This window comes from Talpa occidentalis, unplaced genomic scaffold (genome assembly GCF_014898055.3).
Source record: "Talpa occidentalis isolate TD23 unplaced genomic scaffold, MPIMG_talOcc4v2.1 talOcc4.9, whole genome shotgun sequence".
Taxonomy (NCBI): Eukaryota; Metazoa; Chordata; class Mammalia; order Eulipotyphla; family Talpidae; genus Talpa; species Talpa occidentalis.
In genome coordinates, this window is record NW_023605305.1 from 32,744,972 (window position 1) to 32,761,069 (window position 16,098).

General features: G+C 39.6%; 2 protein-coding genes across 4 annotated transcripts in view; one reads left to right on the plus strand and one right to left on the minus strand.

Moving 5' to 3' along the window:
* ORC1 (origin recognition complex subunit 1) overlaps nucleotides 1-1,902 on the minus strand; it is a 28,589-nt gene extending 26,687 nt beyond the window's left edge. For 2 of the 3 annotated variants that reach the window (XM_037498210.2, XM_054690877.1), the window contains exon 1: nucleotides 1,638-1,772. The gene's annotated coding sequence lies outside the window, so the exon portion shown is untranslated. Of the gene's footprint in view, nucleotides 1-1,637; nucleotides 1,773-1,805 lie in introns of those variants that run through there. The other variant, XM_037498212.2, reaches the window with a different exon arrangement.
* Nucleotides 1,903-1,910: 8 nt separating this feature from the next.
* On the plus strand, nucleotides 1,911-13,995 carry PRPF38A (pre-mRNA processing factor 38A). The gene is made up of 10 exons (XM_037498213.2): nucleotides 1,911-2,190; nucleotides 4,468-4,627; nucleotides 5,788-5,909; nucleotides 6,773-6,858; nucleotides 7,919-8,029; nucleotides 9,179-9,291; nucleotides 9,881-9,907; nucleotides 10,010-10,107; nucleotides 10,544-10,592; nucleotides 11,472-13,995. Exons 1-10 carry the CDS (start codon nucleotides 2,061-2,063, stop codon nucleotides 11,512-11,514), a joined length of 939 nt encoding a protein of 312 aa, XP_037354110.1. The 5' UTR covers nucleotides 1,911-2,060; the 3' UTR covers nucleotides 11,515-13,995.
* The last annotated feature ends 2,103 nt before the right edge of the window (nucleotides 13,996-16,098 follow it).

Sequence of the window (16,098 nt, forward strand, 5' to 3'; positions counted from 1 at the left end):
CCTCTATAAAAAAAAATAAATCTTTAAAAAAAAAAAATAAAATAAATAAAAATGATAGCAGATGTTTATTGAGCCAATATGTCAAAAGATGAAGCCAAAACTGTGCTATATTTATCTCATTGTAGTCTCAAATTCTAAAATACTAGTACACAGTAAGAGCACAGCAGGTGCTCAATAATAAACATTTGCTGAATGAAAGGTAGACACTATCATCACTGAAAAATGATAATTTACTCCAATGTAGTATAGAATGGCACAGCCTTAATTCAGACTCTCAGAGAGTGAATACCATGCCTGCAGTTTTAACTACATCCTCTTTCTGTTTAAAAGTGGATAATTTTAATGTATGCCCAAGAGAACTTGCTTTTGATATCCTTATTAAATGTCAGGCTTCCCAGTCACCAACTGAGAAGTCAAACGGTCCTCAATTTCCTTCCCCTTATTTTATAGGGGAGATAATAGAAATTTCCTCTTATTTAACCAATAATTATTAATTAACCATGGTGTGCAGGCACTATTCTAGGACTACTGAGGCGTAAGTAAGAAAATGAAAGTGGTAAAAACATTTCCCCACTCCCTTGCATCTATTTCTAAAAGACAGTAGCTTTGTTTTTGTCTTTAGTTATTTGATGAAATTATGAAGCAATACATTTCACATAAAGTTTTACGTTTAATTTTTGGGTATTCATAAGCCTTCTAAAGTCCACATTACGCCCATAACCCCTCTGTTACGTTAAATACTGAGGGACTTGGTAAAGACCATGCCTCACAGAGGAAACCACTATTGCCATGCAAAGCACCCAGTACAGCCGGCAAGAGCGTAGCATTTTTACAGATAACTACAATCGAAAACTGACGTATCTATTAATAATTACAGTAGTTTCACTAGGGTAAGGATCTAGCATCTCTTGCCTCTATATTCAGTGATTCTTTTCCAACTGTCAAAATAGAAGGCCTTTCTATTCCGGAGTTAAGACTAGAGTAAGTAGAAGAGGTGCCACAGACTTGTCTCCTTGGAAAGAAAGTGGATGAGAGTCCACCCGTTAACAACAGCTCATCTGGAAAAAGAAGATGTCACTAAAAGCCCTGATCACTTAGTCACAAAAGGACAAGTTTCCCTCTGGACGTAATAACTACATCCCTAAAATGGGATCATAACTTCTGCTGTGCCTGCCGGGTGGTGCTAGCTACAATTACAGCACAAAGGAGAAAAAAGGGCGAATGCCTCACAAGGACAATGCAAATAAAAAGGGATGGTGACGATCATTACAGAGGCCTCAGGGCGCCCAGGGCAGGAAAGCCCACGCTTCCCCGCCATTGGCTTCCGGCTTCCCCACTGCAAAGTCTCAACCCTGGCGGAGCAAGGAACCGATTAGGAATCGGGATGTGGAAAAGAGAAACGCTCCTAACGGGTTTAGAGCAGTGTCTGGCACTTCACAGACACTTAGCTAACATGTGCAGAATGAATCAGTGACTAACAGTCTACAGAGAACGTCCTCAGCCCCGGTGGCTCGGGTCTCCCTCCTGCCCACCGAACGCCGCACTCACGCCGCACCAAGACTTCCCAGAGCTAGGAGCAAGCCCTCTGCTCCCCCCGCCCCGGCTCCAGGAGAGTGCGGTGCTAGAGCCACTCTGACCTGCCCCCGCTGGATTCTCCTCAGTCAGTCGCCGCGCGCCGGGCTCAAAACCAGCGCCTCACTAGGAACCGAAAGACAGCGAGGAGAAAATTTCGCGCCAAACGTCGTAGCCCCGCCCCTGGGCGGTCCCTACATTCCACCGCCCGCCAACCCTCACGCCCCGCCCACCTGAGGGGAGGCACGTGACGTCGTCCGTCCCCGGGCAGTGGAAGTCTTAGTAGGTGGTAGGCGTTTTTGGTTCCGTTAGCGGAGCCGTTTGCGGAAGGACGTTCCTTACGCAGCAGTTTCCGGTTTCAAGATGGTCGCTTAAGCTGTTTAGTTTATCCCATCTCCGTTTTTTTTTTTTTTTTTTTTTTTTTTTTTGTTAAATCCGGATGTGACGTATTAAAGGACCGCCGGAAATAGAAGTGAAAGCATTCTGAAATGGCGAACCGCACGGTGAAGGATGCGCATAGCATCCACGGCACCAACCCTCAATATCTGGTGGAGAAGATCATTCGAACCCGAATTTATGAGTCCAAATACTGGAAAGAAGAGTGCTTTGGACTTACAGGTGAGCGGGAGTGCGCGGACCCCTGGCCACCCAAAGGCCCAATTCCCTTAACTGCTCGGTGGAGGGACTGGCCCTTGGGGATAGGATTGGGGAGGAATAAGTCAGTCATTCAGGAAAATCTGAACATGTTGAGTTTTGGGAACGTAGATGAATCTAATACGTGTTTATTCCGAAGGGTCTCTATTTCTTTGAGTCATTCCATGTTTAATGAGAACCTGCTGGATCCCCAAAGGTTAAAATCAGGGGACCCTAAATGTATTAAAGTTATCAATGTGCTCGAAACCAAGTTCAAGATCTTTTATCTCTAAATCTAGACCATTTGCAGTATTTCTGTTGTTAGGACATCATTTCCCCGTAACATTTCCACATTCAGGTCCTAATATAAATACTCAGAAAATTTCCAGTTAGTGTTCCAGTTGTTCGATTTTTGGCTCTTTTTAGTAAGCTATGTCACCCGGTGAATCATGGCTTTTATTGTAAAGCTGTTAGGGGGAAAAGGATTTCCTAAAGCTAATTCCATACAGGCTTTGTGGACTCCACCCCCACCCCAGGCTAAAGCCAAAGACACCGGGAACTCCAAATCCAATCACCACCAAAGGGAAGGTGGCAGGGACCTGAGGGTGGGGTTAAGCAGCCAAGTTGGTATAAAGGCAGACACGTGGGCGAAAAGGATGTCCTTTTCCCTTGTAAATAAACCTTTTATTAACCTTTTGTGTGTGCCTATAGTGGAGTATTAATAAGTCCCTTTTAAGCGCGGGTGAGGACCCACAGCCAGGCAACCCGTTCAATATCGGGGCTGTCTTATAACAGCGCGAGTGTAAATGATGCACCGACCTTAAATGGTTGTTCTATGGATTAAATGCAATCATCTGTAAAAAGTGTTAGGTATAGTTAAAAGTATGTATTTATAAAAGTTTTCAGTAATCAAGTGATAGTGATGGTGCTAGTTGTTTCACTGTTAATTATTTCTGTGCTGTTACTACTGCCACCACCACTGGCCTCCATGGATGAGTCATATTGTTTATCTAAGTTGCCATTACATGGAGTCATGTAAGATTTGATTTTGGGCCCTTTTCTCATTCCATAGTTCTCCTTGGATGATCTCCTTATCAGTTACATTATATATGGATGCCTTCAAATTTACTTTTGCCCAAATCTCCCTGATATCCAAAACTCTAATTCTAAGACATGCCAATTCATTTGGTCCAAGAGTGATCTCATGACCTTTTCCAAAGAAGTCCCAGTATGCCCTATGTTCAAGTCTTTTAGCATAGTGTCAGTTTTTCTGTAGATTTACATAGTCACTGCCCCTTCCCCAAGAGTAGATTATGTTCCCTTGTCAAATACTTTCATTGAACTCTGTAGCTTCTTTCAACTACTCATCACACTTAAAATTTATTTTCAGTGCTTCTGCTTTCAGTGCCACACTGTAAAGTCATAAAAGTAGTGATTGTGTTCCTCTTCTTTACCCCTGTACTTGTATCTCCTGTACATACTTAACGTCTAAGTTGTTAGCACTTAGCTATAGGTCATCAACTATAATGTTGACTGAGTAGAATTTATCCTGAACTTGATATCTGGATCATAGGATGACTTTTTCTTAATGATAGCTGTCATTTGTTATATCCAGTTCTTAATATTTATTTGTATTGTCTCGTTTGATTCTCATGGTAGCCCTTAAGCCAACTCCCTTTGTTACTCAAATTTTAACTGACAGGTACAAGGAGACATGAAGTGGTTTGTCTTAGTTCCTAGAGCTAGAGTTTGATTTTGACAACATTGGAAGGTTATTTCCCCATTCTGTAGATGAGGTTTGCTCAACTTTATAAAGCTATTAAGGGGTTTTGTTTCTTATAATTCTTACTCTGGCAGATTTTTTCCCCTACATGTTGGGGACAATCATGGACTTTGAAGACTGCTTAGATTTAAATCCAGGCCCTGCCACTTTCTGACCTTTGTACCTTATGCAAGTCATTTAACCTTTTTTAGACATCATTTTTCTTTGCTGAAAGTAGAGATACTAGTACTTACTTCATTGCTTATAAGGATTAAATTAGAGAATATTAAGTGCTTAGTAGAGTACATGACACATTATACTTATCCTTAGGTGTATTCTGGGTGCCATTATTATTACTATAAATGCATACTTGTGTTCCTTGTAGTAAACTGTTGAGTGTTCTTGAACACCAAACCTCGAAATAACTTCTCAGTACTTAAAAACAGGAAATACTTAAAACCCTAATATGTCTGAGTGCCACTCTTGTTTTTGTTTTCTAGCTGAACTTGTAGTAGATAAAGCCATGGAGTTAAGGTTTGTGGGTGGCGTCTATGGTGGCAACATAAAGCCAACTCCCTTTTTATGTTTGACCTTGAAGATGCTTCAAATTCAACCAGAGAAGGACATCATTGTAGAGTTTATCAAAAATGAAGACTTCAAGTGAGTGAAATATTGACTAATATAAAAGTTTCCATTTCAGTGGTCCAGAATTTGGCTTTGCTTAAGAGCAGTGAAAACAATGTATCTCATTTCCATAATGCTTTCCACTCTAGGATTTTGCTCTTGAGCCCTTGTCTTTTTTATTTTTGTTGATCTTCTCCTTTACTTTTTCAGTCTTGATACTTTCCCCACAAAATAGTATTTCATAGCCTGACTGAAAATATTTTAAGCAGAAGTGAATACCTAATATGTTGGCAACAGTGGATTACAGGGGTAAAGAAAACAACATCATGTACTGATGTGAGGGAAAACTTGGGTGTTAACTTCATATCCAGACACTGTTGCTTAACTGTGACCTTGAAAAAGTTAATTTTCTTAGTTTTTCTCTCTTTATCTGTAAAATGGAGGCAATAATAACAATTCATGATTGATGTGAGGGTTAAAGAAGATAATGCTGTGCCTGTCATGCAGTGCCTGTTATGTGGTAAACACCCTCAAAATGTAGCCGCTCTTAAATAGTTTATTATTCGTTCTCAGAGTCAGACAAATTTAGGCAGTAAACACAATGAAGTTATGTGCAATGTTCTGTTCTAAGGGATTTACATATAATAATTTAATCTTTGCCAACAACTCTATAAAATTATCTCCATTTTACAAGGGAGGAAATTTAGGCACAGAGAGAGTAGTTTCCCCAAGATCAGACTGCAAGTGAGTGACAAAGCTGACTTCAGAATCCACATTCTTTGCTACACAATTCAGTTTATCATGTGAAGAAACTTTAAGTTTTAGATGCCTATTTATCCAAGTGGAGAGTTGAACAGGTAGTTGGATGTAAAAAAGAGAAGAAAGCTTATAAAACATTAATGGTTAGAAAATAGCTAACTTTAATTAAGCACTTAGTATGTGCTGTAGGCTATTAAGTCTATTAAACTGAAATTTGAATAGTGTGTTGTACATTTTCACAGCCAGGAAGTGATAGAATGGGAACTCAAACCCACATCTCCATATTTTAGTTAGCTTTCTACTGGCCCATGCTACCTCTATAATTGCAGCTTTTCTACCAAAGAGAAGAGAGAACTTTATTGAGAAAAAGTGAATTATGAAACTCAGGAATTATTTAGAATGGCCCATTCATTGCCTCATTATCATATATTTTTCAGGTATGTCCGCATGTTGGGAGCACTTTACATGAGGCTGACAGGCACTGCAATTGATTGCTACAAGTACTTGGAGCCTCTGTATAACGACTACAGAAAAATCAAGAGCCAGAACCGTAATGGAGGTATGAGTATTGTGGGGAATGGTCAAAATCACCCTTGTTAAGAACCCGATGTGGGGGCATCCCTGGTGGCGCAAGGGGTTAATAAGCACCACACTATGAATCAATCCGCAGCCTCTGCAGCATGTGTTCAATCCCCAGCTGGCCAGGGAACAACCCACATGGCGCAGCAGACCTCTCCTGTCTCGCCTGCTGCTCCCCTCAGCAGGGTATTTCAGTCAGTCTGCCTGTTCTGTTCCCCACTCTGTCTCTGGTGAATCCTCTCACCCCCCTGTAACTCTGGCCTGTACCCCAGCTCTTGTATGCATAAATGAATCTTTAAAAAAAAAAAGTAAAAAAAAAAACAACAATGTAAGATAATAGTCACTATATAAGTTCCAAAAAACAATTGCTCCATTTATAATATAAGCTACATCTCTATTTTTAGAAATATAGTGTTTTCATGTGGGAAATCTCACTTGAGTTATATCATCTATTCAAGAACGTCACCTTTATACAATTCAGGACTGTTTCTGCATTTCTCCTGATAATTGGAAGTTTCATTCATCCCTTTCCCTGTAGCACCTAGCAGGCTGACACATAGATGGCCTCAGTAAAGATGAACTGAATGAACGAAAATAGATGGTGATGATAAGTTAAGAAAAGAAGGGTTGTAATTTGAATTCAGGTTTGACAGTAGTCCCTTCTGGGTAATTGCCACATTGCAGTAATTCTAACTAGTGAATGTGCAGGGAAAGGCAAACTGAGGGGAGTTAATATTTTGTATATCAAGTACTTATTAGACATTCTATATATAGAATCTTCTTTTACTTTTTGACTATCTGAATATATTTCCAAGTTGCTTGAGCTTATGATTTTTCTTTCAGAATTTGAACTAATGCACGTAGACGAGTTTATTGATGAACTGCTGCACAGTGAGAGAGTCTGTGATATCATTCTCCCACGGCTGCAGGTAAGAGAGAAAGATCTCATCAAAGTCACCATTCTTCTAGCCAAGACAGGCAGTCAGACAAATATACACAATAAAACACTGACGCTCCCATGGGAAAATCCCTTTAATAATTAGTCTGTGTGTCTATGAGCAAGGGATTGTAGTTAAAGGAGAAAAGACCAAGTATTTAAAGGGTAAAGCATTAAAAATAAAAACACAAGAAAACTAGATCCCAAACTGTGGTGGTCCCATGATTAGAGAGACCTTTCACAAGAAATTGACTTGCCTGAGTGGCATTTTGTGTCATTTCTACCAACCTTCATAGAATTTTGGTAAGGGATGAGAGAGCTAAGTAGCATACACATTACTAGTTATTCCAGAGCTATTGAACATTTTTTGTATGTCCTTAGCACAAGATAATGGAAAGGGGTCTTATGACACAGCCAGTTCATTTGGCAACTTTGAACTGACCTTTGCCTTTCAGGTCCTTAGTCATTCATTAAGCACTGCTAAGCCACATTGCAGAAGAAACTAGAATCACAAGATGATTTTTTTCATAACCTGTGTTTTATTCAAAATGCATGACTCTTCACTGCTCCCTAAATCCTAGGTCTAGTAGAGTTGGTATGTCTCTAGAGTAGGACCCAAGGCACTTCAGCCCTTAAGCTGGGCTGAGCTTCTCCTGGTAGAACTACCAGGCCATAGAGACTCAGCTGTGTGTAAACTTACTGATCCTAATGTATGAAGCCCACATATTTATTCAAGGCTGTCCCTATACTGATTGATACTTCAGTCACTTTAGCATATTAGATCATAGGGAATAGAGACAATAGGAAATAAAGATGTTCCGCTCAGGTTTCCCCTCCCCGTCCCCACCACCCCCCCAGCTTTGTATTTACAGGTCTATAGAAGTTATGAGAGTATAGAATCCAGTTGTGTTAAACTATTTAGAAAAATCTTGGACAAGGGTGTCTGAAAAGAAACTGCCTGTTGTTGCGCCAATGTTTTTCTGTCAATCCCAGTGTTAGACAGAAGAGAGAGACATCAACGAGGTCTCCCTAACTCATCATTTTCTCTGTAGAAACGCTATGTGCTAGAGGAAGCCGAGCAACTGGAGCCACGGGTTAGTGCTCTAGAAGAAGACATGGATGACGTGGAGTCCAGTGAAGAAGAGGAGGAGGAGGATGAAAAGGTCAGGCATATGGGAGTTTAAGGGAGGTGAGGGATGGGAATGGTTCCTTTTTATTTTGCTTTGTTTTCAAATTTAAATCAACTCAGTAGACTATTAGGTGGGTATTAAAACTAGTGAAAAGTATATGATAATGGGGAGATTCCTACGTTAGGTTATAGAAGATGGATGATGATGGATGCATTTATGATTAAAATTATAAGTAACATGTATAAAAAAAGGCTGGGGTAAATACACTAAGGTTTGCTGGCTTATAGATCCTGGGTGCAAACTGAATTGTATCTCTGAACCTATAGGCTCTTAAGATGAATGCAAAGATGTTCTATCTCTGTCTTATTAAGCTGCTGCCACCAACCAGGAATTAGCCAATTTTTTTTTATGTTGGGATATGGTAGCTACAGCTCCAATCAGGGCACTATAAGTGCTCATTGCTTTAAGTTTGGCCAGAGCTCAAAGAAAAGCTTTTCCAAGGTAACTGTACTGCTGTATAGTTCTTCCTTTACTTGCAATGAGGGTTTCATATTGATACATCCATTCTGAATTGAAAATGCCTCTGATACATCTAACCTACCAAACATCATAGATAAACCTGATCTACTTTAAATGTGTTCAGCATATTGACATTAACCTACAGTTGGACAAAATCATCAAAAATAAAGCCTTTTAATAATAATCACAAGAGTATTGTACCACATTGCTAGCCCAGAAAAAAGATAAGTTCAAGGTTTTTTAACTCATTGTGTATATGTGTGTGTGTGTGTGTGTGTGTGTGTGTGTGTGTATTTCACCATAGCAAAGTTGAAAAATCATCAGACCATTGTAAGTCTAGGAATATCTGTATCTTTTCTCTTTCACATTGAAAACCTACCATCTTAAGAAGTGAAGTAAATTTATTTTTCAATATACTCAGCACAATCCTGGAATAAGGGCATCAATGATAGAAAAATGGGATTATTGGAAACAGCTTAATTTTTTAATTTTGTAGTGGGGTGGTTGTCTTTAGGATTATTCTATGTATTCAAATTATTGTTTTAAAAGTCACTTGGAGGTGGAATTTGGGACAGAATGGGGAGTATAAGTAGTATTTCTAGATGGTTTTGTATAACTGACTCATCACTGAGCTCATTACTGACTCATCCATCTCATTTTTAGCTGGAGCGAGTACCATCACCTGATCACCGCCGCCGAAGCTACCGAGACTTAGACAAACCCCGGCGCTCTCCCACACTGCGCTATAGGAGGAGTAGGAGCCGGTCTCCAAGAAGGTAATGTCCTAGTCATTGACCTCTTCCAGGGAGTCTTTTAAGCACTGTAGCCAAAAAGTTTGGATATCAGGGAAGGAAAAATGCCAGTATGTACACAATGTTTATTTGTCCAGCGTCTTAAGTACTACAGAAACCACCACAAATGTGCTGTTAGTGCTAGAAATTAGTTCAAGTGTTTTGTCAATTATTTAAGCTCAGCTTGGATAGGCTTTTTTTTTTTTTTTAAGTTTAAGGTATGGCTCCTTACCTATTTTCTGGTCAGGTGTCCATGGCCAGTATATGGTGGCCCCAGTTGGGATGCCTGGGACAACTTATTTGTGTCTCATCCTAGGCTAGGTTAGGCATGTTCTCATGGCAGTGACAGAATTTAAGAACAAGCCAGCCTACTCTTGCAAGTATTTTTCTAGTGTCTTTATCATACTTGCAGATACCCATTGTCCAAAGCATATGTGTAATTGCAGACTTGTACTGGGAGGGTGCTAAAGTTACCTGACAAAGGACATGGTAACAGAGATGGGTGAAGAAGTGAGGTAATTTTTACAGTCTACAACAACCAGTGTACCTAAGACTATTCTTTCCTTTCATCCAGGCGGAGTCGGTCTCCCAAGAGGAGGAGGTAGGCCTTCTGTGAATTTTGATAGAGATTTTGGAGGGGGACACTGTTGTTCTGAATATGTTGTTAAGACAGATATGGGAATCCGACCAATTATTCCCACAGCCCCTCCCCTCGCCGAGAAAGGCATCGGAGCAAAAGTCCAAGACGACATCGCAGTAGGTCCCGTGATAGACGGCACAGATCCCGTTCCAAATCACCAGGTATGGCATTTGAGCCATAGTTGTGGTTGTCTTAAAAAAATGTATTACGAGTTGTTAGCCTTCTGAAATACTGAAGTGTCTGCCTAGATATTTCCTAGAAAAGGAAATATACTTCATATCTTGACTCTCAAGTCTAAGCTTTGCTGATAGGATGATGAGCTTCAGGCTTTTTATCTAAAATTGAAAACCTAATAGTGTACCGATAAATACCCAACCAGATGTTTGTGAAATTAACCCTGAATTTGCATATGGTTCAGTTCTCCACTCCCCAAAATATGCAAGTACAAATTCACCAGCTGAGAGGTGCTACCAAGAGGTTTCCCTAGTACAGAGCAAAAAAGTATTAAGCCAATGGAATGGACTGGGACAGGTAAAAATGACAGCAGAGGATCAGGAGGGTAGACTCTCATTTATCCAATGGCCTTGTTTTTCCCAGGTCATCATCGTAGTCACAGACATAGGAGCCACTCAAAGTCTCCTGAAAGGTATGGATTAACTGCTTTTTAACTTAGGAATTTCACTTTTTATTTAGAAATTAAAGTATTAAATTAGTCACAGCTAAGTTAGAACTGAAATTTTCTTGTATTTGGTGGGGATATTTAGGAATTCTTCATTACAGGACAAAATTGGCCCTTTGGGAATTACTAGAATTATGTATCTTTTTTTTATTGCTTTGTTTTTCCTTGTGGGATTGCAGCTTTTGACAGTGGTAAGGGCATGAGCTTTGATCCCAGGAGACCTCTGGTTAAGTCCCAACTTTTAACGCCTAACAGTTGAGGGACTTTGACTATTGACCCTGATAAGCATTCATTAGAAATCTCCATATGCTAAATAAAGAGTTAGGTGCACTTTTAACCTCTTAGAGGTAATTTCTTCATTAGTAGATTTTGGATAGTAATGTCTAAGTCAGTATTGCTCTGAGATATGAAAATACCAAGTACATTTAATGAATACCGTATCATTCCTATCCCCATCAGCATGCCCTGGTTTTCCACAAAAGTCCTCACCTAGTTTCTTTTTTTTTTTTTAAATAGAGGCATGTTTTATTTATTTATTTGTTTGTTTGTTTTGTTTATACATGCACTGGGTACAGTCAGAAGTGCGGGAGGGTGAGAGAATTCACCAGAGCAGGGAGCAGAGCAGGCAGAAGGACTGAAGTACACTGCTGAGGGGAGCAGCGGGCAGCAGGAGAGGTCTGCGCGCCATGTGGGACCCTCCTCTGGTGGCCGGGGATCAAACCGGCGCTGCAGAGGCCGCGGGCAGCTTGGCAACCCAGCGCTCAACCGCTGCGCCACCTGGGAGGCCCCCCTCACCTAGTTTCTTGAACAGCTATTAAATTTAATACTTATGTGTTGCCTTTTCAGATCTAAGAAAAGCCACAAGAAGAGCCGGAGAGGGAATGAATGAATGATGGACTCTGGTTTTAGTCCAAATGGCTTATGGATGAAGGCATCTGTGTGGAAGGATTAAGAACTTCCTAGGCAGCTATGAGAATTTTTTTAGCCAATATTCTCTTTTCTAAATGAAAGAGGTGCTGAGATTTGTATCTCTTCTTGAATCATAACCTATGTTTGAGGAATAGTGTTACCCAATTGTTGCTTCTGACCCTTTAGTACAACAACTCTTCGTTTATTCAAACTTGTAAGGGAAGAAAGGATTTGGGATGTGGAAGGTATGAGTGACCAGCAAAGGTTATGGCCACCTGATCACTTTTTTTTTTATTAAATTTGACATATCCATCTTGCATTTTTCTATACTTTAGATTTTGGGTTGCCCCATGTTATGAAGATGCTGAGATTTATGCTGCTGCTACTGCATTCAGAGCTCAAATCAGTAAAACACATTGGCTTCTACTCTTCCCCCACCCCAACATCAGCGAAGTGATAATAAACATGAAAAATAACTGACAGTAACAGCTTTGTAAAGACAGAATGCATTCAAATGTTAAGGCTTTTGTAACATTTAATCCACAGTTGCATTGAATAGTTCAACAAACAGAATTAACACCTTTTATACAATATTCTTACATAGTATTCGCCCCCCCCACCCAAAAAGCCTTGAATTCCAGATTAAAAGTGCTCAGTCTTTATCCTACAAACATTGACATTATCCAACTTTAGTCAGTGGCAGTAGGGTAACAAGACTGAAAAAAGTTGATGGAGAGAAAGGCTATCTAATAGCATTTGTGGTTTTGACTAGAATTGGTGGACAACAGTGCCATATACAAAAGCAGGAATTACACAGCGGGAAGAGACAGGATTTAGAAGGGCAGGTAGTAAGAGGTGTGGTGGCAGGGAAAATAATGCATTTAAAGTTTGAGATAGCTATGCTATATCTAGCCAAACCCCAGACAGTTAGAAATAGGAACTCCAGTTAAACATAGTAATCTAGGCCTGAAATGACATTGTTTAGGTAATTGGAAGACACAGAATTAAATGAGATTTCCCAGAAGCGTATGTAAGAAAAATCAACAGCTGAATAATAGGCAATAACAACATTGGTGAGAGGAAAAAGTGCAATTTCAAAACTACCATTTAAAAAAGTAGTTCAAAAAAGTGAAGCACCTAAGGTTGCAGAAGCAAAATAAGGACTTAAAACTGCCCACTGATAAGCAAGAGGGTATTGAGAGTCTTTGCTAGGAGATCTGTCTGCCTATACTTACCTTTCTGTTTTTACAATGGAAAAGTGAATTGAATGGCTTCCTGTACCTCTAGTCCCAGAAAAAATTGTGAAGAGAGGATTCATTTTCTTGGGAAGTCATATGTGGTCATAGGATAAGCATACTGCTGTTTGCTATTGAATTGCAGGACTTCCGCAGCAATATTAAAAGCATGGTGGGATCATGTTTGATATTTTACATTCTTTGGAAATTTTCAATACTTTAGCTAGTAAAAAGATGTTCACATGAGCTATTATGATTTACAACTAGACAGAATTACGTTTAAAAATTAAATATTAATGCTATTAATAATATCTTAGCAGAGTCCTAGCAGTTCTTTCTTTACCAAAGTGATCTAGGTGGAAAAATGTCCTTGGGCTAAATGACCAACTACGTTGTCATCTAGTATAATGTTTTAAATAAGTTTTTATTTTAAAATAAATAAATTTAAACTAGAATTTTAATAACAGAAATACCACTCCTCCCATACCACCACCACCCACCCCCCCCAAAAAAAAAAAAAACTAAGAAGCACACTTACTTGGGCATATGAAATCTGGACCAAAATGGGGCAGCATAGTCAACCTATAGCAGGAAGTAGATTATCCTTATTCCTTATTAGTATAAAGAATGAGTGAGACACATTGAACATCTCTCTAGAGACTGTTTTGACAAATTACAAAATTGCAGATGAAGCTTTAAGATAGACCTTGCCACGAGGATATGGAGAAAAAGGAACTCTCCTGCACTGTTGGTGGGAGTGCAAACTGGTCCAACCACAATGGAAAGCTGTGTGGAGATTCCGCAACCTACTAAAAATAGAGCTTCCATATGATCCAGCAATTCCACTCCTAGGTATTTACCCAAAGAATACAGAATAATTCCAAAGGGCACCTGCACCCCTATGTTTATAGCAGCACTATTTACAATAGCTAAGCTTTGGAAACAACCCAAATGCCCAAATACAGATGACTGGAACAAGAAGATGTGGTATATATACACAATGGAATATTACTCAGCAATCAAAAAAGATAAAACTCATGCAATTTGCAGCAACATGGAAGGAGCTGAAAGGGATCATGCTCAGCGAAGTAAGCCAGAAAGAAAACTACCGGATGGTCTCACTCATAGCAGGAATCTAGAAAACCTAAATAAGGGACCAGGAAAAAGAATAACTATGAGAAAGAAAAAATCAACAAGCAACCATAAACCAGAGACACACTGGCGGGGGTGGGTGGGGAAAGGAGGGATTGGGTTCAAAATAAAGGGGGTGCAATTGTATGGGGAAAATAAAAAAAAAAAGACCTTGCCACCTGCTGTCATGTGTGGACAATTCTACTGGATGAAGCTTTGGAACTCCGTAACATTGTTTTACTGCAGCTTATCTTAAGGAACATGTCTGACATCCTTACTATGTATATATAATCTGTACTGAAAGAGTTCATAATCAGTATCAGAATCCATTCTGCTACTTCCTATATTCATTTTTTTTAAAGATTTATGTATGCATACAAGAGCTGGGGTGTAGGCCAGAGGTGCAGGGGGGGAGGGGTGTGAGAGGATTCACCAGAGACAGAGTGGGGAACAGAACAGGCTGATCGACGGAAATACACTGCTGCAGGGAGCAGCAGGTGAACAGGAGAGGTCTGCTGCGCCATGCGGGTTAGCTTCTTGGCAGGGATTGAACTCATGCTGCACTGGCTGCTGATAGTGTCATAATGATGAGATGTAACCCCTTGTACCACCAGGAAGGCCCCTATGTTTTTAATGATGGGTACAAATCACTAAAATGACTTCACTTGCCACATTTGAATTATATTTCCTTAAAAGCTTTTCCGTAGGGCACAGAGACCTCTCACTACTAAGAATGAAAGGAGATGGGTTCTCAGGGGAAACAGAATTTGACTTCCAAAATAACAGCCCAAGTTAAAAGGATTTGACTTCCAAAATTTAAAATTTATTGCTCTACCCTATTCAGTTATTCTTTAGAAGACTGACTTAAGTTTAAATAAGCATTAATCAGAAAAACAAGGATCACAGGTGCTGGACACTCACCCCCTAAAAAGTTAAAACAAGTTCTCTTAAAAATTCAAGACACAGCAAGTGGTCTGTTTTCTTTTTTAATGCAAATATGCAAGTTCAAAGAAATGAGAGCCTAAAGAACTGAAAAATTGGAAAAACAAGTTTTTTTTTTTAAACAATTTTTTTTTTTAAAGAGGCATGTATTTTATTTATTTGTTTGTTTGTTTATACATGCACTGGGTACAGTCAGAAGCGCGGGAGGGTGAGAGAATTCACCAGAGCCAGAGCGGGGAGCAGAACAGGCAGAAGGACCGAAGTACACTGCTGAGGGGAGCAGCGGGCGGCAGGAGAGGTCTGCACGCCATGTGGGACCCTCCTCCGGTGGGCGGGAAGCAGCCGGGGATCGAACCGGCACCGCAGAGGCCTCAGGGAGCTTCGCAACCCAGCGCTCAACCACTGCGCCACCGGGGAGGCCCGCAAAAGTCTTATTAGAAACCACAAAATGTAAACAGAAAACATCAAGAAAATAGGGGGGGATAAAAAATGGAAAATAGTAAAATCCATAGAGGTAATAAAACACATGAAAAGAAATTCTCCGTATGTATAACTGAACACACTTTAAATAGAAGAAAAATTTCCTGCAATAAAAAGTCATCTATTGAAAAATAACCTAATGAATTTAAGAGAAAGAATTACATGGCCATCCAAAGAGAGATGAACTCATTTAGAATGGGGAGTGGGGGTTCAAGACCGTGTGATCTTACATTAATAGCAATCTTAAGACATTGCTGAAGCAAAAGGGCCCAAAGGTCCAGGAGAAATAAAGTGCCGAGGATTTTTATACCCAAAATTATCTATAAAAAACAAAGAATAGACATTCTCAAGTATGCGAGAACTTAAAAGTTTATCATCACTTGGGAAAAAAACTTATGGATCAAATTAAGAATCTAGGGAAAAGGCAGTCTAAAAGGAGTGGCTAACTCCTTTTAGAAAAGTGGCTAACTCATTTTAGAAATAATGGGAAATGACTATAATATTAAAATGAAATATTTAAACATTGTCATGAAGGAATTACAGGAAGTAAAGGAACTCTTAAGTGTGTTAGTTTTATCTTAACAGGAGTCATACTGTCTCCAATTAAAAACATGAAACTAGAAAAAAGACTCAAGCCTCTTGTTTTCTATAATTGCCTTTTAGTTTTAGGAGGAATCTTAGATTCTCTTGTAGAAAAGTTTTAAAGTTGAGCATTTCTTGCTTTTTTCCTTACATCCAAGTCAATTTATTACTTTAAAATTTAGCATACAAGCTAA

Excerpts from the sequence above, each read along its gene's own strand:
- PRPF38A (XM_037498213.2), top strand. The coding sequence starts at position 2,061 with ATGGCGAACCGCACGGTGAAGGATGCGCATAGCATCCACGGCACCAAC. Across the intron at positions 2,191-4,467 it reads AGAGTGCTTTGGACTTACAG|CTGAACTTGTAGTAGATAAA; the intron begins GTGAGCGGGAGT and ends TTTGTTTTCTAG. Across the intron at positions 5,910-6,772 it reads GAGCCAGAACCGTAATGGAG|AATTTGAACTAATGCACGTA; the intron begins GTATGAGTATTG and ends TTTTTCTTTCAG.